This window comes from Globicephala melas, chromosome 5 (genome assembly GCF_963455315.2).
Source record: "Globicephala melas chromosome 5, mGloMel1.2, whole genome shotgun sequence".
In the NCBI taxonomy this organism is placed as follows: domain Eukaryota; kingdom Metazoa; phylum Chordata; class Mammalia; order Artiodactyla; family Delphinidae; genus Globicephala; species Globicephala melas.
In genome coordinates, this window is record NC_083318.1 from 105349513 (window position 1) to 105372057 (window position 22545).

General features: G+C 33.8%; 1 protein-coding gene across 8 annotated transcripts in view; it reads left to right on the forward strand.

Moving 5' to 3' along the window:
• The window catches only part of TLL1 (tolloid like 1), a 262444-nt gene that overhangs the window by 97688 nt on the left and 142211 nt on the right, over positions 1-22545 (forward strand). For all 8 annotated transcript variants that reach the window (XM_060299643.2, XM_060299644.2, XM_060299646.2 and 5 more), the window contains 4 exons: positions 11620-11730; positions 15372-15452; positions 16949-17101; positions 17592-17709. In XM_060299643.2, coding sequence (XP_060155626.1) covers positions 11620-11730; positions 15372-15452; positions 16949-17101; positions 17592-17709 — 463 coding nt within the window. The remainder of the gene's footprint in view (positions 1-11619; positions 11731-15371; positions 15453-16948; positions 17102-17591; positions 17710-22545) is intronic.

Genomic DNA, 22545 nt, shown 5'->3' on the forward strand with positions numbered 1-22545 from the left:
TTCCTTCTATCTACTTTGGGTTTTGTTTGTTCTTCTTTCTCTAGTTGCTTTAGGTATACACTTAGGTTGTTTATTTGAGATTTTCTTGTTTCCTGAGATAAGATTGTATTGCTATAAACTTCCCTCTTAGAACTGCTTTTGCTGCATTCCACAGTTTGGGATCATCATGTTTTCATGTAATTTGTCTCTATGCATTTTTTGATTTCCCATTTATTTCAGTAATCCATTGGTTATTTAGTAGTATATTGTTTAGCCTCCATGTGTTTGGGGTTTTTGGTTTTTTCCTGTGTTTGATTTCTAATCTCATAGTGTTGTGGTCAGAAAAGATGCTTGATAAGATTTCAATTCTCTTACATTTACCAAGGCTTGGTTGGTGGCCCAAGATGTGATCTACCCTGGAGAATGTTCCATGTGCCCTTGAGAAGAAAGTGTATTCTGCTGTTTTCAGATGGAATGTCCTATAAATATCAATTATGTCTATCTGGTCTAATATGTCATTTAAGGCTTGTGTTTCCTTACTAATTTTCTGTATGGATGATGTGTCCATTGGTGTAAGTGGGGTGTTAAAATCCCCCGATATTATTGTGGTACTGTTGATTTCCCCTTTTAAGCCTGTTAGCAGTTGCCTTATGTATTGAGGTGTTCCTATGTTGGGTGCATAAATATTTATAATTGTTATCTCTTCTTCTTGGATTCATCTCTTGATCATTATTTAGTGTCTTTCCTTGTCTCTTTTAACAGCCTTTATTTTAAAGTCTATTTTGTCTGATATGAGTATTGCTACTCCAGCTTTCTTTTGATTTCCATTTGCATGGAATATCTTTTTCCATCCCCTCACTTTCAGTCTGTATATGTCCCTAGGTCTGAAGTGGGTCTCTTGTAGGCAGCACATATATGGGTCTTGTTTTTGTATCTTTTCAGCCAGTCTATGTCTTTTGGTTGGAGCGTTTAATCCATTTACATGCCCACAAAGCCCACAGCTGCTAAAGCCAGACCCATCCCAGCTGCAGGAGCACTTGTTCCCTTTCGGATGTTTCATAGGCGAGGAAGCCATCAGTGGAGGCATAACTCTGCGGTTCACACAGCTTCGAGGAGAGATTTCTGCTTTTCTTCCCTAGTCACACGGCCCCTGGGGCTTAACTGTGGTTTTAGCCTCACCTCTGTGTGTGTCCTGCCGAATGGAGTCTGCTCTAGAGGTTGCTAGACCACATGGGAGCCCATCAGGCAGGAAGGAGCCGAGGCAGTGATCAGGGAAAGAAGGCCACCCAGGTGGGAGGGGGTGGAGGAGGCGATGGCAGGGGCACACGAACCAGCTCCTGTGGCGTCCCTCCATAGTGCTCCTGTCCCCTCAGGCTTTCTTTTCACAGCCAACAGCAGTCCCCTCCTTGGGTTTGCTCTCCAAACCACACATCCCAGCACCCATTCCCCGTGCACACCAGCAGACACCTGTCTCAGGCTGGGGCACACAGGGCTGTGGCATGGACCATCTGAGTAGGTCCCACTCTATCCTGCCTGCCACAGACCAGTTGCTGAGCTCTCCTCCAAGCCACCAAAGCTCCCCTTCTGTGCCAGCTGATCTCCCACTGGTGAGGGGGTTTCCCCAGATGAGGAAACCTCCTTACCTTCAGCTCCCCACCAGGAATGTAGGTCCCATCCTGCTTTCTCTCCTCTTCCTTTCCCCTTCTTCTTTCTTTCCTCCTACCTGGTTACATGGAGATCTTTCTTGTCCTTTTAGGTGTTCAAAATTGTCTGTTAGTGTTTAGCAGGTACTCTGAGAATTGTTCCATTTGTAGATGTATTATTATTATTTTTTTTTTCGGTATGCGGGCCTCTTACTGTTGTGGCCTCTCCTGTTGTGGAGCACAGGCTCCAAACGCGCAGGCTCAGCAGCCATGGCTCAAGGGCCCAGCCGCTCTGCGGCATGTGGGATCTTCCCGGACCTGGGCATGAACCCGTGTCCCCTGCATCAGCAGGCGGACTCTCAACCACTGCGCCACCAGGGAAGCCCTCTTTTTTTTTTTTAATAAATTTTGTTTATTTATTTTTGGCTGCGTTGTGTCTCCATTGCTGCAGGTGGGATTTCCCTGGTTGTGACGAGGGGGGGACTACTCTTCATCACGGTGCACGGGGTTTTCATTGCAGTGGCTTATCTTGTTGCAGAGCATGGGCTCTGGGTGCATGGGCTTCAGTAGGTGCAGCATGCAGCTCAGTAGTTGTGGCTCATAGGCTCTAGAGTGCAGGCTCTGTAGTTGTGGCACACAGCCTTAGTTGCTCCACGGCATGTGGGATCTTCCCAGACCAAGGCTTGAACTCGTGTCCCCTGCATTGACAGGTGGATTCTTAACCACTGCAGGGAAGTCCTGTAGATGTATTCTTGATCTATCTGTGGGGAGAGATGAACTCCATGTCCTCTTATTCCTCCACCATCCTGGAAATTCTCTATCGATTTTTTCTATTTTTTTTTTTTTTAGTCTCTATTTTATTTATATCCTCTGTGATCTTTTATTTCCTTCCTTCTGCTCACTTTAGGGTTTGTTTGCTCTTCTTTTTCTAACTCTTTTAAGTTAGATTGTTTATTTAGATTTTTCTTGTTTTTTGAAAAAGGCCTGTATAGCTATGAACTTCCCTGTACTTATTGCTTTTGCTGCATCCCGTAGATTTTGTATGGTGTGTGTGTTCTTTGTCATTTGTCTCAAGGTATTTTTTAATTTCCACTTTGATTTCATCTTTGACCCATTAGTTTTTTAGTAGCATGTGTTTAGTCTCCATGAAATCATATAAATGTTTATTTTGTGTTGATGAAATAAAGTGTGAACATTACAAAAAGGAAAAATCTCACTGATTAAAGCAAATATATGGCAAATGTAGTATATCAACCCCTTATAAAGCTAAAAAGAAGGTTAAAAGACAAAAGTAGTAAAATCACCTATATCCACAATAAGTAGTTAAGGGATACACTTAAACAAAATGATTTAAAACATGATGTCAAAGAAATTACATATGTGGGGATATTAAAAATACAGGTTTATTTATGACCTTTCTTTTCATTTTTCAGACATTGGTTGGTTTTATAAGACTACAGTGACTTTATTCAAGTAATAGATTTTTTCCAACTGTATTATTTTGCTCAATATTAAATATATAATTTTTGCTCATGATACACATTTGGTAGTTTATTTAGCTTCTAAGTTATTCTCTTTTTAAAAATAACTCATCACTATTGCTACAGAGAAACTGGAGGATTTAATGGCCAGTTTTCCAATTTATATCTATTAACTAAGACTTATGCCAGTTCTAAATATTTAAATTGAAATAATGGCATAATTATTTAATATTGAAATTTAAATAATGATTTTTCTGGTATTTATAAAGATTTTATTTATCTAATATGCATGTATTTCATTTTACATTTCAACATCTATTTCCTTCTAATTTATTATCTAAAACCAGACTTGAAACATTACTGGAAGATTATTCAGTAATATTAATATTGCAACTAGACAATAAGCAGAGTCTTTGGTGTTTTCTTTCCTTCCAGCACGCCAACTATGACGAACTCCTTTTTTATTTAGTAGTACTACTAAAATACTATTTCTTTTGTAGGTCACTTCCAATTGTCAATGAAGTACATCATCTCCATATGCCAATGCAGTCCATCCTTGTTTCTCCCCATCCAAAAACAAAGGCACCTCTTCTCTTCATTTGCTATATGAGACCATCAAGTGGTTCATATGGGGCACCAGCATTACCTCAAATTGAAGTTTTTAGACAGACAGTGCTTCTGACTCAGAATCTTTTTTCTCTAAAAAATTACCTAAAGTTAGTGCCAATAAACTCCCAAATCAAATAAAGGGAGATAGTATAATACAATGGGCAATAAGAGATGGTAAGTTTTTTAAAAAGTAAATTCTATCGGCAGGTTAATAATATGAATCTATATCCTAGAATTTTCTAAGGCTCAATTGGAATAATATTGATGAGGGTGCTTTATTAACATTAAGCACCATACATTTAATATCAATATAAGTTACTGACACTTTATGGAACGTTTACAAAGTTCAAAATAATATTGACCAAGGATATTTCACAGATATTTCAATTTTTTCTTGTTTTGGTGTGAATAAAGTTCCCTTTAATTATCCTTTCAATTGCTGAAGGTCTCTGAGGCTAAGAAGAGAAGGAATAGAAATCAGTATGCGGAGTCAAGTTTTTAGGATGTTAATGAGCTTTTAAATTTTGTAAAGCCTATTTCACTGAGCACATGTTGACTTGAGGGCTGTGCGACGGCATAAATTAAACAAAGAAAAAAGACTCCAACCTTTGACTTGTGCTCTAGAGGAAATCTTTTACAAAGATGAACAATGGCCAGAAAGGTTGGAATATAACATTTTCTCTCTTAACCTATTATAACAATAGACTAATAAAAATGGAAAGTGAGAAAAAAGATTCTTCTGTTTTTGTGAAGAGGTGACCAGCCAATGGGTAAAACATAGCTAGAATATAGAAAATAGCATTTTCATGAATGACCTTACTTCCAGGAAGGCATGAAGATTTACTCCAAGAGCTAAGGTCAATATTTAGAAAATAAACCAATTTAATTTAAAAATGTAAATTAATTTAAAAAGTATCAGGGTGACTCCTACACTGGCCACAGATGTAGACAATTACAAGGCTAAGGGAAGGAAAAACAGGTGTTAGCTCAATTGTTATAAGACAGAGGACATGGGAAATATAAATAAACCAAATCTTGGTAGTGGTTGATTATATATTCATTATTTGAGCAATATAAGAATGGCAGTTTTTGGGCTTCCCTTGTGGCGCAGGGGTTGAGAGTCCGCCTGCCGGTGCAGCGGACACGGGTTCGTGCCCCGGTCCGGGAGGATTCTACATGCCGCGAAGCGGCTGGGCCCGTGAGCCATGGCCGCTGAGCCTGCGCTCCGCAACGGGAGAGGCCACAGCAGTGAGAGGCCCGCGTACCACGAAAAAAAAAAAAAAAAGAATGGCAGTTTTAAAAAACTTATGAGCTACAATAAACCATTTTTTTAAAAACTTGTGACGGAAAATACTAGGCCATACACAAAATAAGTTTCAATATTTATTTTTACATTTCTTGATCAAAGTACTTTTCTGTCAGTGTTTTTTCTTTTGAGTCAAAGAGTTCAAAATGAGTATTTGTGATGTGGTTGACATTTTTAAAATGTCCTGAGAAACCTTATCCATGGGTATTGTGGGTTATAAATGCAGATTGACACGGTATTTTGATGGATCTTTTTTGTGGGAAAACTTTTGTTTTCTGACTTAAGAAGGAAGATACAATTATTTGAAAATTTAGTATTTAATCACATCCATATTGTAAAAGTGCATTAAAACAGAAAAAAAAAGATTTAAAAAAGATAAATTGCTGCTTCTGTTCTGTGTTCAGAATCTATCCATCAATCTAGATTTATCTTGAAACTCATTAATATCATGAAAAATTATTATCAAATGTCTCCATATTCTGGAGGAATATTCCTTGCATGGTATATATGTACATGTATATGCATATGTTTATTTGTTTTGCATTTCAGATTGAACATTTGATTTTGTGCTGAGACTGTATTTTGTTTCCTGATTCAAGAAATAATCAAAACTGTGTTTAACTCGAGCTGCAGTTTTGTGTTCTTTGAAGTAACCTTTAAATTTGGAGTATGTTTGGAAAGTTTTTTTTTTAAATAACGGCCCAAACAGTTAGCTTTTTATACTGTTTTATACCCCCTTCCTCCAAAACACCTGCCCTTGGTACATAGAGGCATCTTGTTTTTTGTTTTGTTTTTTTTGTGGTACGCGGGCCTCTCACTGTTGTGGCCTCTCCCGTTGCGCTCCCGACGCTCAGGCTCAGCGGCCATGGCTCACGGGCCCAGCCGCTCCGTGGCATGTGGGATCTTCCCGGACCGGGGCACGAACCCGCGTCTCCTGCATCAGCAGGCGGACTTTCAACCACTGCGCCACCAGGGAAGCCCGAGGCATCTTGTTTTAAAGTAGCAGATGAGAGTCATATTATCCAGAAGCACCTTTCAATCCAGTTTATCGGAGAAAGATGAGTAAACCATTTTATTTAACTCATCATTTATACTTCACCACGTCACACTTTTTGTAGATTGGATGATTTTGTTCAGCTTATGTGATAGTATATGGTAGAAGTTATAATGCAGATCTTGAAAAAACCCTATGAAATATTTTAAATAAAGCATTGCATATGATTTTTTTTATGAACAACCACTAAAATAACTGGACTACAAATTCTTTATTATTATTAGAAATTTAAGAAAAAAATGTACTACATGAAAAATTTCTTACCCTTTTTTTTTTGAAGATCATTTCTGAGAATCTATATAAAAATATATCTTCATTTATTTTAGTGTTGTATCAAGAACTTTTAAAATGTTAGATAATTGTTTCCCAAACTTTCATGTTTGTCATTTTGGGGAAAAAATTTATTCTGTGCATATGAAATGCCACCAGAACATTATTTCCTCTTTTAAGTAAGGTAACGTTGTCTCCAAAATATATATATTGGAACTTTTGCCAAATCTTACTTTTCCTTGGGAATTTGCTTAGTTGTCAATCATGTAAAAATAGTTTACTTTTAAGCCTTTGCTGTTGCCCTTGTCTGAGGAGATTTTCCCTAGGCCTATATTTTAGCCTACAGCAGCCAAAGTAGCTTTGTCAGGTCTTCACATGACGTCATCTTCCTCCCAAATTCCAACATCAATAACAGCATAAAGTTTAAACTGAAAAAGTGTGATAAGCAAGTCCTCTTGGCTATTGTTGAATCTTTAAGTTATTTCTCAAATCCTATATGTCTCAAGATAACTGATCTGTTAGTTCAGTCATGTATTTCCTGAGCATATTATTGTGATGTTTAGGAAAAAAGGATACACTTCCCATAACTACACTTAATAATATATGCTATTGGAATAAAAAGAAAGACAGCTACCTTTTAATTGTTTTTTATTTTAAAGTATAAAACAGTAATTCCCTCTAGCTTGAAAGGATTTGAAATATTCTTTGGAATGGTTGAACACCTAGTATTTGGGGTCATAAGGCAAATTTGTGAATTATGTCGCATGCCTAGCCTCATTTTTGTTATATACAGCTATACCCCAATTCATTTACTCATTCACAATTTTTGTGCCTCAAAACATATACTGAGGACTACTTTATGTCAGGCACTCTGGCAGTGAGTGTTTAAACATGAGCAACACATCCTTCCTGTGGTCAGTATTTTTAAACTTAGGTTGAGGAATCAAACAATCGAAAGCATGTTATGAAATCTTGTGTGTTGGAAAGACAGGCAGGCCATGGAGGCGGGTGAGACCCCTAAGGGTTAGCTGGGGAGAGGAGCTTCCTGGGGGCCTTTCTGTAAGAAATGCCTGAGGAGATCTGTCATCTTGTCTACTACAGTGTACTCCCAAGTAGTCATCAACTATCAAGAAAATATATTCGTTTTCTTGAGAATATTTAGTTTGTAAGTATTTTCTCCTGAGTGCATTGAAAGGCTCTGCTTTTTGCAAAAGTAGAGGTTCTTTACTTTATGTGACCCCTTTTGGCAATCTACTATGGACCTCTTCTCTGGAAAACATGTGGTGACTGTGTTTACAAACTCATACATATTTTTTGCATACAGGTTTTAGAAAATCACAGGCTTGAAGTGTCCTTAAAGCTGGTCCCTGTACCCCAGCTTCAGAATTGCAGGACTATAGATCACTGGGGAATTGGGATGTGGGTGGAAGAGACATCATTTAAAGTTAGAGTGTAGGGAATCACAACCTTGGATGGCTTATTTTCACCATATATTCTTTTATAAAATGTGCAATAAAAGCACCCTTTGTTTTTTTTTTTTTTTTTGGTCTCTGATTAAAAAAAAAATTTGTAGTACAATGAATGCAAATAGCCTTTGGGGAAAAACAAAATCTGTGGTTTTCCAAGTAGTTTCAAAATTGTTATTTTTGACATTTTATTTTGGCCTATTGGTTAACTACATCCCTATTTTTTGACTGGATCTGAGCAGAATTCCAAACAGATAGTAAATATTCTAATTGTACTGAACATTTCCCTAGTATAGTAATTTATAACCAGTTTCCTATATTGCTTCTGTATCTGATATCACTAAACTCAAATCACTGTATTAAATGGGGCTAATGACTGATAATATATAGTTTTTTTAATTAATTAATTTGTTTATTTTTGGCTGTGTTGGGTCTTCGTTGCTGCGCGCAGGCTTTCTCTAGTTGCGGCAGGTTGGTGATGCGAGGGCTTCTCATTGTCGTGGCTTCTCTTGTGGAGCACGGGCTATAGGCACGCGAGCTTCAGTAGTTGTGGCATAAGGGCTCAGTAGCTGTGGCTTACGGGCTCTAGAGCTCAGGCTCAGTAGCTGTGGCACACGGGCTTAGTTGCTCCACAGCATGTGGGATCTTCCTGGGCCAGGGATTGAACCCATGTCCCCTGCATTGGCAGGTGGATTTTTAACACTGTACCACCAGGGAAGCCTGATAATTTATAGTTTTAAAAGTATTTCTCTTTAATTTTTGTTTTTTGATGAAAATAAATAGAAAATACCATATAGAAAGAAAAACAAAAAGCTCCAAAGTAGACTTGAAAATTACAAATATCTTAGAGACTCTATAAAAAATATATGTTGGATTACAATGCAAATTCTAAATCCATATTAATATAAATTGTCATCGTCCAACTTGCTATGCCAATGCATAAGTAAATATTTAACATGTAGAAATAAGTCACTTAGACTAAAGTAGAAGGTGAATTAAGGAAACCTTCAAATGTGTGCAAAAAAAAAAAAAATTTTGCATTTTATACAATGTGATAGGTTGAAAATTCTAAGATGTCTATTTTTTGTTGCTGTAGATAATATCAAGATTTAATGGTGTATATGGCCTACAGTATATCGTCTACACACATACGAATTGGCTTAGTCACTCACTATTGCTCCTGAAGCAATTCATGGCATATTCAGAACTGCAAAGCTACTGAGGCTATTAGTTCAGAAAAAAATAACAATAAATGAAAAATAGGCTATGTACTCCAGAGCAGTTTTGTCTCCTTCGAGAATCATCTGGTCTTATGCCGTTCTTATCCCAGAAATATTTTTTTTTTCTTCTGTGAAGTGTTATATCAACTTGGACTGCTGATCTTCGTTTGATATAATCCATCAAGACATGAATCCTATTGTATGTGAAAAGTCACTACAAGAAAATAAAAATCTAAAACACATTTGAGTTTTATTTTACTACTACCTTTATTATATAAATGTAGTACAGACGAAATACACTTTATTTGGTTGAATGCTTAAGCTTTCAAGTCAACCAGCTGATTCAGAGAGGAGTAAAATTTATTGTTGGAGAAAAAAAATGATTCTAATAAAGATAATGACAATGATAATTATTTGTAGTAATGAGAGCTTCTTAAAAATGTAGATCTGAGACCTCTCCCCAGACCTACTAAATCAGAGCCTGCGTTTTTACCAGATTTGCTGTGTTTCCTGGAAAAATAAAAGAGAAGCACTTTTTTAGTGTCCTTAACTGTCCCCCAGCACTAGGGAAGGAATAGGCAGACTGAGAGAGTCACTGCCAGTCGGTGTTCACAACTATGTGCATAGTAAATACACGATAGGAGATTTAAATAACTAGCAAACTTGTATCTACCTTGGAATAGTGAAAAATCTTGAAAAAAAAGTGCAAAATTTATTTATGTAAATGAACCAGCCTTTATATAATTGAAAAATATTTTATTTAGGTAGGCCATCTATTTGTTAGGATGTCTGGCTTTAGGGATGGTGGAGACTTAGCAGTTCCTGCTGCATGTGTATGAAGCTGATTAGAAGCTGGATTCAATTTCAGGCATCAAGACCAACTTCTTAGTCAGCACTATTAACTCTTCTACAGACTTCTTCGTCTCTGATATCAAAAGATTGTAAGCATCACTTTACTTCTACAGACTGCCATTCCATTGACAGTAGGGCAGAAGAGAGGGGTTGATGAGCGAATTCTAATTCTAATGAAGATTTTTTCATATGTTGAACTGATAACGCGTCTTGAACTAGTTTCTATTTTCTTCCTTTCTAGATTTACACATAAATAAACCCCTTCTTATCTCATGTCAGTTTTGTATAAGTGAACTAAACTAAGTATACAATTTTATATGATAAACCTTTGATCAAAGCCTAAAGCATTGTATAGCTTTCAGGATTGAAATTTATGACTTAAAACTAATTTTATTAATTAGTTTTTATAGCTAAAATTCATACATATTAAGGTTTGAATTTAGTAAAAGTGATTTGAAAAGGATGGATTTTGTCATTTTCTAAATATTTTTCACTTTTTAAAATTGAAATATAGTTGATTTACAATGTCGTGCTAGTTTCAGGTGTACAGCATGGTGATACAGTTATATATATATATATATATATATATATATATATATATATACACTTTTTCAGATTCTTTTCCCTTATAGGTGATTACAATATATTGAGTAGGATTCTCTCTAAATTTTTTAATGTAAATTTCTCCTCGCCTTTTTGGTTTTGCAGAAGAAAAATCTGAAGAAAATATTTAAAAAGCAAATTTGTAAACCTGTATCAAGAAACAAGTATCCCAGAATTTCCATGGCATTTGTCAATGTTTTACTATTTTATGATTAATTTATTCTCTCTCTTAAATTTGCTACATTTCCTAAAGTTATTATATTTTGACATCTGGTAGTACAAAGGGATACTTTTGGACTCAAATAAACAAGGAGGCCATTTTTTGTTATGCAAATGTATATTTCTGACCTTAAAAGAGAATTCACTTACTGGTTTAAATACATTCACAATGGTTTATAGAGCTTTGCTTTATTAAGTAGCATAAACTGCTGGGCATAAAAGATAGAGTGTTTCCAGGATCAGGGTAATGATTTTGATGCTCCTAAAAATATGGACAATGTCTTATTTGTCATTAATGATGAAAGGTCAGCACCTGGTCATTGCCTAAATAAAAGTTGACTTAATTTATACATTTTATAGAGACTCAGAGGCAATGCCATCTTTAGAGAAAGTGCATTATAACTGTATAAAAATGTGATGAATAAGTTGCTATAACAGTGCAATATTCTTTTGTCTCAATTGAACTTCACTTTATGAAACTATCATAGCACACGGTTTAGTTGCTACTACCTCTTCTTCTACCTGTCAGTGAAGACCTGCTGATCTCAGACATCCACTGTAAATATAGGCATTCTTATCAGATTATCACTTATTTGCAAATTAGCCATGATTGCTGAATTTTCTTCTCTTAGAACCCCCCCACCCCATAAATCTGAGGCCATTTCATTCAAAGAAATAACTTTCTCCCTCTCCCCTCAAACATCAAAGTAAAAAGAGTGGGTCACATCCTTTCGCAGGTGGCTCATATTACACTGTAACAGGTCCAGTAAGTTCAGTTACACTTACTTTCTGAAATATCTCTATATCTTTAGGGACCACATTTCCACATTTTTTAGCAATATTTTTCTAATTAGCTGTGTTTGCGTCGATTTTTGTTCTTAAATAATTTATATTTTAATTGAAATTTTGTTTTTTAGCTGTGTTTTGGGGTGACATTGCCTTAGACGATGAAGACTTAAATATCTTTCAAATTGATAGGACAATTGACCTTACACAGAAACCCTTTGGAAAATTTGGACATACCACAGGTACAGTTGATTATTTGATTCAGTTTGCATTCATTTAGAAGAAAATATACTCTTGAAATGCTAAAATACTCTTTAGATCATTTTTAATATTCCAGTGATCAACTTTGATTTTCTTGATATGAATGAGCCTATTTAGAAATTTAAGTTTTATTCATAGTTTTAATTTTATTAATTAATGTATTTAACAAAGATATTGTAGTGTTTGCCATGTACCATGTACGGGGCCTGGTTTAAGTACTCTGCAGGTGTTAGCTCTTTGAATCCTCATAATGACCCCATGAAGGTAGCTGCTTATTGTGATTTACAAGTGAGGAGATGGAGATTTACAAGGTTACGTAGTTTTCTTATTGTCACATAGCCAGGAAATGACTGAGTCAGGACCAAAATTCAGTTCTGAGGAAGGTTAAATTTCATAGTCTTGAACATTATATTCAGTTGCCTCCTATTTAGATATTGAGATGCAAAAAGTAAATTATTCTTAAAGTCATTAAATACAAACTTATTTAGAAAAATTTATATATCTATTTTTATAATTTTTGTGGAAACCTGGAAGAGATTATCAATTTCAGCTGTTTGAACATATTTGAATTATGCCTATATGAGACTTGTAATATTTTAAAAGACATTTGGATCCTCATTTTAAAATATCTGTACTAAAATTTAAAAAATATTTTATATTATCTTGATACAGTTTTTATTCTGTATTTTATTTTGGAGAAAAATTGCAAGGTTAAAAATTTTAAATTTATTTTTGTAGTTATTGCTAAAACATTTATTCAGTGTCATGCTTTTTGATTTCATTGAATCTCTCCTTCTGTCCAATGTTATTTTTATTTTCTTCTTGTATTCTATGGAAAATAAAACATATAGTTCCTCTGTGGTATCTAGCAGACAAATATATTTTAGTCTTAAGACTCTTTGCCCAATTTACTTTTTCGCAGCTTTTTATTATGACATGTTTCAAAGATATCTAAAAGTTGATAGGATAATGCAAACAACAACCATACACCTTGAAGATTCAGCAGTTGTTCAGTTTACCATATTTGCTCTCTGTATGTATGTGTGCAAGCATACATGTACAAGTATGTATAAAATATTTTGAAGTGAATTGCCAACAACATAGCTTTTCAATATTAAATAGGTTAGCATGCCCTTTTAAGAATAAAGACATTATTGTACATAATCAAAATATTATTACATATAAGAAATTTATGTAAGGTAATAAAACTTAAATAATACAGTACTTAAAAATAATATGCTTTAGCCTTTTTATACATAGTGAGTCTTTTCTGAAACATACACCAAATATATGAGGGAAACTGCTTTGCAGTGTAATCGCAGATAGTACATTCCTATAGGTATGTTTATTGACAGACTCCAACCACTATCTCACACTTAACACTGTCACAGAGACAACGGATTTGGAACAAGAGAGCAATGATATAACTCAGCAAAATCTTAAATTTATCACATTACATTCTCAATTTTTATTAAAATTTTCATTAGATTCAAGCTTTATTCAGGTCATTTATTTAACCCATTGTCCTCTCTTTGTACTGGGGACATTCATTTTCTGTGATTTAGAACATTTTAATACTATGTAATTTTGTCATTTCATTTATAGTTAAGCTCTGAAATAGTAACATTTGGAAGTAAAATATCATTATTTACATAAATAGCATAAAACAGAATTATACTATCAATTATAAAAATCATACTGTAAATATATATGTGAAAGGTACATGTTTCAAAGTAATTTGCACTATTCAGTTGAATTTCAAACATCATAAAGAATTCTATATTTTAGTTTTTTCTTACTCTAACTTTTCCCTTTCTTGTTAGTTTGTGCTGAATTGACTATATTTATTTTCTTATTTCAAAATGTATTGTCTTTCTCAAATATTTATTAGGTTTGTATATTTTTATTTTAAAAATTTTAGAATATATGAGAAACACATTATGAATTTTCCTTTTTTCTATTTCAGTGAACTATCTACACAGAATTTTATTTATATTGCTATAAAAATTATTCAAAAAACATTATTGACTTTAAGAGTCTTGAAATGTTTTCCCTAGCCTATAATTATTCTTATGCTTATAATTACCTTAATATTAACTAAGACATTTCTTTTTTCCTCCTTCTATAGCTATTTGTAGCCTCTTTCTATACCTATTTATATGTGTTTCAGACCTATCTAATATGCAATATAATTGTTATGCAATGGTCATTTCAAATACATTTTTACTATCCTTTAAGAATGTTTGTTGTAACTGCTTAGGAATGAATGCATTTAAGTATTACCTCATCTTTCTAAAATATTCAATGAAAAAAATTTCAAATCTTTTTCTCAAGGGGCACGGCAAAAATGTGACCATGTAATTCAAATGATTAAGCAGATTATTAGTGAACAAGCACTGTAACTTATTTGCCTTATAAGGACTTAATTGATATTTCCTATAAGAGGCTTATATATTAATAATTTTTATTATTGTTTTTGTTTGTTATTAGCTTCAATCTAGGTAATTAGGTTTCAGTATTAATTTCAAAGGGGAAAAAATATTGGAAGGAAATAGTTCAGTTTCATTGAATAGTTCAAACTATTTCCATGCAAGAACCCTTTGTGGTTTGCATGAATTTCTGGTCCTCTTTCATTGTCTTAGCCCAGAGGTTCATGAACCACTTGTTCTGATATCATTAGTGATCAAATTACTTGTTTATTCAATGATACCTCTTTGTATTTGTCTATCAAAGATTCAAGGAGAAGGCAAAATAAGAGATAAAACTGGGAGAGCATTTTGTTAAAGCCCTGGAATGAGAATCAGAAGATTTGGGTTTTCGTCAAATGATCTGCTTTCTGATATGACTTTGTTCTTAAAATTGCAAGGAGACATATTTCCTTATGTCACCCTCTCCTCTACATTTTGAGCTGTAAAATTCTTTATATCACCTTTATAAATTTTGCAAATTGCATAACATAACAGTGTATTTTGCAGCTGGACGTCCTTTTGGATTCTCACCTTGTGAATTTTTTTAAATTTATGTTATTGGTTTTTATAAATTATAGAAACTAATTTTCAAAATTTATTTGAATACATTATAAAATGTCATATGCTATTAGAAATATCTCAAAATTTATCCAAGCTTTGGGGCAAAAGTTGCACTATACACTTGCTTTTTTTTTCCTGTTGCATTGAGAATTTATATACCTATGCTCTTCTAACATTTTTATTTCCATTTGCTGATTTGCCATCTGAAAATATTTAGTTTGTATTGGGAAAATAGCTGGAATGCACTCAACAGGAAAGAACAACTTGTTGTCATCTTATATAATACTATGTGATGTCAAGGTCACAGTGAAGAAAAATGTTTCAAATTATCAATAGATGATGCAATTGCCATGATGTCCAAATAAAGTCATTTAGATTGCTCTCTTAATTTCTCTTACCCCTTTAGTTTTAGTTACTAAAATTTGTTATTGTAGAATTTTTACCCTCTTCCAAGATTTATGGGTATTCATTACTTTAAGACCACATAAAAAGAGATGTCCAAAGAGAAATCAATGTAGCCTATTACTATTACTTATTTACAAGAACTTTAATTTACAGTGAAGTTAACTTACTATTTTCTTTTACTCTTTAAGGTGGATTTGGAGACCATGGTATGTCAAAGAAACGAGGGGCCCTCTACCAACTTATAGACAGGATAAGAAGAATTGGCTCTGGTATATCAATGTTTAAAGTTTCAGACACGATGTACAGTGAATATTATACTCATAGTAGTTCTGTTTGCCATTAAGCTGCAAATTATGGAAAGGATATATGCTGAGAAAGAGTCCTTTATTCATTGTTATTTTGTTAGTTGATATCCAACATAAGTTTTTTAGAACTTAATTGGGGACATTTGAAATATTTTAGCTTATTTTCAGCTTCTCTTTAATAAAAAAATGTATTAGGTGTTTATTTTATTGTTGGTATTTATTTCCAGTAAATTGGTATTTCTATCAAGCATGGAGCTACATCAGTTTTAGTCAAATGGAAAAATATCATGGCTGTTTCTTTTGAAATAAAATCCACTTAAAGTAAATTGTCAAACTGATTAATTAGATTAAAAAAAAATTGAAAATATTTTTTACCCTTCCAAAAATATATAGAGAAAACATTCAGAGAAACTGCCTTCTGGCTTAATGATTAGTTAATATTTAAAGTATTGAATTTATTAATCACTGTTTGTAGATTTTAGAGTTTCTTTTTCAAGTCTTCTGTTCAAAGTTCATATCCTAACATATCTTAAATTGATTAGTACTAATTAAATATTTTAAAGTGCCTACTTTTAAGGATTAATTTTCCAAAGTGAAGATACTTTGCTCCAGGATATTAAAAAGTTAGACATGTTAGGAAGACAGGCATAGGGCGCATACATTCAGTATTCGTTGTGTCTGAAGTGTATGTAAGTGGTAAACTATTTGCATAAACAATGATATATAAATAAGAAAAAAATAATCATGAAAATGTAGGAAAAATAAAACAGTAACAAAAAATTATGAAGGGTCATCAAGAAAAGTTAGTGACTGCAGACTTGAAAGCTCTTCCACAATAGACTGCATTTTATGTTGGCCTGTTCACCTTGTGTACTGCTCTCTAAATCTTTTCTGTTGTGTGGATATGAATCCCGAGGAAAGTGACAGAGATAGCCCATTGTCCCAGAATCTGAGACCATATCTGTCTTATTCTATTTCATTTACTATCTCTACAGTGTAATATTCACAATTTTAAACTGTTCTACAGAATATCAATTCTGATTTAAAGGACTAGGGATTTAGCAGGAGTAAGAAAGGTTTTGAACATCATAGGACTTTTTAAACAATGTCTTTTTAATTCTAGTGGTGAATTTCTTAGTGCTCTAGTAAAGTAGAAAACAAAAAAATTTTTCTGTGGCTTACAAAGTCTACCTGACTTCTGTCCACTGTGGGCTGTTGTATGGAAATTCATCAAATTTGCTCATAGAGCATTAGAAAATAGTATTTTGACATGAACTACTTAAATATTTTAACACTTTTTTCAAGTATGTAATATAAATGAAGTTTTTCTTTAATGCATTTTGACTTCAGGCATATTTATATAAATGTGTAAATAAGGCATTTTACCTTGTCCTTTAAGAGGTAAATGATTCTCTGACCAAGGACTTCTGTTTCACAGAATGTTTTAAATGTCACTGCAGGCTTGGAGCAAAACAACACAGTTAAGGAAAAAGTACCTCTAAAATTCTCAGGGCAAAATGAGAAAAATCGAGTTCCCAGAGCTGCTACATCAAGAACTGAAAGAGTATGGCCTGGAGGTGTTATTCCTTACGTTATAGGAGGCAACTTCACTGGTAAGATATTCCCAGAGAGTCTATTTTGATAAAGAATTAATAATTATCATATAGATTAACTGTATATTTTTAAAGAATACTAACATATAAAACATAGTATTAAATGAAACATGAGAAATATTCCATTCACCTGAGTTGTCAGTTAGTGTGTCTTGAAATTTAAGAATGTATTTAGTCTTGAGTTCTAAGAATCTAAAGAACTATTCTGGTTTTTAAATTGAATTTCAAATGTACCCATTAAATCTGGAAGCTGATTTCAGCTGACAGGAATAATGTATGTCTCGTTCACAGAGCCTTGTACACACATACTTGTAGAGACAGTAAGCTCAAGCCTACTGATTATGAAGGCAGTGTCCACTCTCAAGAGTGGCTCACTGCAGTGGTCGGAGCTAGTATTCTCTGGTTGATGATAGAGGTGTTGTCTGACCTGTGCAGCCAGACCTGGGTTGGAAGAGCCCACTGTTTTATTAATGTCATGCCATTTTTCCAGGCAGCCAGCGAGCCATGTTCAAGCAGGCCATGAGGCACTGGGAAAAGCACACATGTGTGACTTTCATTGAAAGAGGGGATGAAGAGAGTTACATTGTATTCACATATAGGCCTTGTGGGTAAGTAGAACCAGGGAATGACTTAAGTAAATTTAGAAGGGAAAAAAAAAATCCATAGGTAAGATTCACTTTTTAATATTTGCTTAGTATTTTGCCCATGGGAAAGTATGAATTTTACATAAGAGAATATTATATATTAAATAAATATACTCTTTGATCACAGACCTCTGTGCATCCTCCACCACCACAGCTGCCTTTCCTTCTGTTCTAACTATATGGTGGCACTGCCAACATCCCACTAACCTGAGTTAGAAACCTCAGTATTGTTTTTAGTGATTGAATTTTTAGTGATATCAACAGAAATATTTCTGTTGATATCCACTATGTCTTATGGTTTCCACTTTTATCCCATGTCAGTCCCCTGGTCCATTCATGTCTTTGTCCCCTCACACCGGCTGTACTCCAACTGCTCTCCAGTCTTGCCTAACCAATTCACTGCCACTAGAATTATCTTCAAAAAATACTCTTCAGAGCAAAATACTACACTTTTTGAGATTCCTCAGTGTTTCCTCCTACAGTGACATTTTCTAGATTTGCTTCTTACAGGATAATAATACTCTCTTCAAAATAAACTATTCTATAAGTTGTGAAAATGCTGTGTTAAATTTCAATAGGTATTTCTACAAGCAGTGTGCTAAACCTTACTAATATTCAACCAATTGAAAGAAATATAGAGTACAGTGTTCCCTAAACTTATTTTAAAAAGGGAACACCCATCTCACCCTGTTAATAGTGAAGAACGTATATCAGTATTCCAGAACACATTCTGGGAAATGCTAGCCTGAGAATAAAACCTAGATGCTTGGATGTAACATTTAAGGAATGCCATGAACTTACCACAGCTTCCATCTGCTGCTTCTGCTGCCACCACTTCTCTCCACAAATCCCATAATCTAGCCAAGTTACAGTAACAGCAGTTCTCCAAGCAATGCTGTGTACTTTAAAAGACTTTTCATTGTGAAAACTTTCAAATTTTTTCTCCCTATATTTCCAGTTAGTTGGAACTTATATTTAAATATTTGAGTATTTAAATTGTTTCCATTTTTGTTTGTTTGTTTGCTAAGAATACTTGATAGGGTGTGCTGTCTACTTTACACTGCATCACATCAAGAGGCACATATGCCTGGACCTACCACTTTAGTGATACTGTGATTGATCAGTGGATTCAAATGGTGACAGCCAGGTCCCTCAATTGTAAGTTCCCATCATTGCAAAATAGTCATTTTCTCATGTTGTTCTTTTCTTTTATTCCTTCTACATTTATTAGCTGAAATTCTTCTATAAAGAGGAATTATCTCTAATCAACTATAAGTATTTGAATACCCTCTATTATAGTTCACATAGAGAAGTAAAAATAAATGCATAATTCCTTTGGAGGAAATAGTTCATGCCCTAATGACACATATTTTCAGGGTGGAGGAAGTATATATTTCACTAGGTATTGGGGGCATTACATCATCTGGCTTTGTTCTACCATATTTTCCTAGAACATTTAACTTAACTTAAAAAGTAATGAGTTTTAATTTTGGCCCTACTTAAGTGACATTAGGAAAAATTATACATTATTATTTTTCTATATATTTTGATAGTACCATAATTTTTTTAGCTGACTTATTTAAGCAATGTTTTCTTCTAAATTACTCTAATTACTTACTCTTGATAAGTTTTGGTGACATTTGAAGTCCCAACTAATTCTTTATATGTATTTAATATTTTTAAATATTAAGGACCTTTTAAGGTCCAAATCTAGACTGTTCTTCCTTCCTTCTGATTATCTAATAGGAGTGGATATAGCTCAGATTACGTATTTCTAAATATATAATGTATTCAAATCAATACATCTTTTCTTTACCCACCCTTCAATTCTGTAAATACATGCAAAGAACCAATCACTTATTATTTTATTGCTCAAATTCTGTTTGTAACAAATTCATATTTATACTCATTTTCTTTTATTAATTTGGCTCTTTTCAAAGTTTTCGATTTCACTTGTTTTATCCTGCTAAACTATTTTTCCCCATTCACTATCATTCCTTCATGTTTGTTTTTGTGATGTTTTAGTTGCTTGAATGCCTTTACTTTCCTTTTTCATCAGTGGAAATCTTTCACATATTTCATGCTCACCCATTTTTGAGCTGCCTGCAGTGGGACTTTGCTCTACAATAGCTATAATAGCTCCATTTCCACTGTTGGTTCAAATGTCTACCTTCATCAATGATGAGAGCAGGGAGCTTACCTCTGTGTCCCTCATGACACACAGCACATGGCATTATAGGGAGGTGATCAGGAAAGTACCAATAATTTACATGTCAGCTAAAGTACATTGTGTGTAATCCTGATATTAAAAAATGTAAGAATTCGAAAGAGGTTTGAAGAACATGTACTTCATCAATTTAGAGATGTGAAAACTGAAGTTATGACTTTCCCCAAGGCACTTAAATCTGTAGTTACATTCCTGAAATTGGACTCGAGTTTATTTGTGACTGTTATAGTAGTAGTGTCGCATTTTGGTGATTTGTTTTGGTGCTCATTTTCCAGTTCAAAGTTTGCCCTGTATTATTTTTTCAGTGATAGGAAGGATGATACTTTTTATGAAACTTGATCATTGGCCTGCTAATCATTCTAATCATTTTGTGACTTCTAAATTTCATTTGAAATTACCATTATTGGCCACAATTTCATGAAATTATGGTTATTTCATCATTCTTGCTATGATAATGCTGCATTTATATCTCATAAAAATCAATTTAAATTATTAAAGAGTTTGACAGTTGGTATTACACAAAATAGTGAAAGCCATCTGGAATAAGATATATTTTGAGTCAAACATTTAACACTCTATTGGATTTAGTATTGAGTCTTTTCTCCTATAAGAGCTGTGGCATATAATGTATCACATTTAGCAATACCTAGTATAAATATCCATAGAATATGGAGAACCTTTAAGGTGGTGCCATTGATATGGATGACAACATTTATCAGTTCTGTTTCTAGCTTTAATCTAGAAGGCAAATGTGTCTTATTACTCCTTATCATTATCATCACTTTCATTGAGTTTACCCACTAAGTCAGACAACTTGTAGCTCTTGCAATTTTTAAAAATAAAAGCTAAAATAATCTCCATATTTATGGGAGGAATTATTAAATATGGAATCACCTATATCATTTAGAGCATTATATTTCCCATCTTATTCTGCTACAGTCAATTTTTATTCAATAAATATTTATTGGGTGTCTAGTTCCATATCAGGCCTTTGATAGGTGGGAAAATAATAAAATTTTAAAACACAAAAAGTAGAAATCAGACCTTTTTGCCATTTAGCTCTAGTGTATTTCTTATTTTTAAGTTGTATTATAATCGTACATTATGTTTATATATATCTGTATGCATGTTTTTAGGTATATGATATCTTTGCTTCATCTGCAGTGGACATAAGCTTTAACCCTCATTATTGACAAAAGGTTTGAACTGAGCTATACATAATTTTCAATGAATGTCTATTAGCTTCAGTGGCATTTATTTATTTTACAAGATTATTAATTATAAACAGCAAAATGTGAGACCATTTAGTAATAGAAGTTGTTTGATTTTATTCTTTGTAAGTCAGAGATTTATGTAACTGAATTTATTACCTTCATCTATTATATGCTGATTTTTAATGATTACTAAAAAACAATCAAACAAACAAACGTAGAGTTAACTTATTTTCTAGGTTTCATATGCTTTAATTGTATTTAACTTTTGTCAGTTTAATTATTCAGACTGTAATAGTAGTCACTTATTCATCCTTTCCTATTGAATTCTCAGTTTGTACCACTTACTATACTAACTTTGGGGACTATAAAATTGAATGTAAGTTGTTTTCTCTCTGCAAGGATGTTATAGTTAGGCAGAGGAAGTGTGCTAGCCAGGATTCTTGTTCTCAAGCAACAGAGACTGGCTAACTTAAGCAGAAAAAATAGTATTTTAAAGGAATTTATAGAATTATACTAATAGAAAAAGTGGAGAGCCAGGCTGAAGGAGGAGTCTCCTTGCTGAAGCAAGAGCATGTTGAATCCCTCACCTTGAGCATTTCCACCACTTCTTTGGATGCTTGCTGTTAATTACTAGAGTTAGCTGTGTCCTGCACTTAGGAGATCTGTTCTTTCAATAAGTATTTATTTATTAAAATGTTTGACTTTTTATTTTTCAAAATTTTTCCAGTTTTATTGAGATATAATTGACATACAACATAGTGTTTTAGGTGTATAACATGATGATTTTAGACTTGTACATATTGTGAAGTGATCACCACAATAAGTTTAGTTAATATCCATCATCATACTTAGTTACACATTTTTTTTTTCTTGTGATGAGAACTTTTGAGATCTACTCTCTTAGCAACTTTAAAATATATGATATGGTATTAACTTTAGTCACCATGCTGCACATTACAGCCTCAGAAATTGCTTATTGTGTAACTGGAAGTCTGTACATTTTGACCCCCTTTGATCCATTTCACCCACCCTTAGTCCCCACCTCTGGCAACCACCAATATGTCCTCTGTAACTATTGAGTTCTGTTATGTGCCAGACTGTATTCTAGGAGCTAGCGTTATAGCATGAGCAAAACAGGTACACTTTCTGCCCACCAAAAGCTTACATTCTAGGTGGGGAGGCAAAAACCCTGCAAAGATAAATGAAATATAAAATGTTTTAATAGACAATAAATTCTAGGACAAAAAGGAAAGTAGTGTAAGTGGGATGGAAGGACATTTGCACAGAACTTGAAAGAGGAGGAAACAAGCCATATGTATATCTGGGAAACAGAGTTTCTGACAGAGAAAATAGACAGTA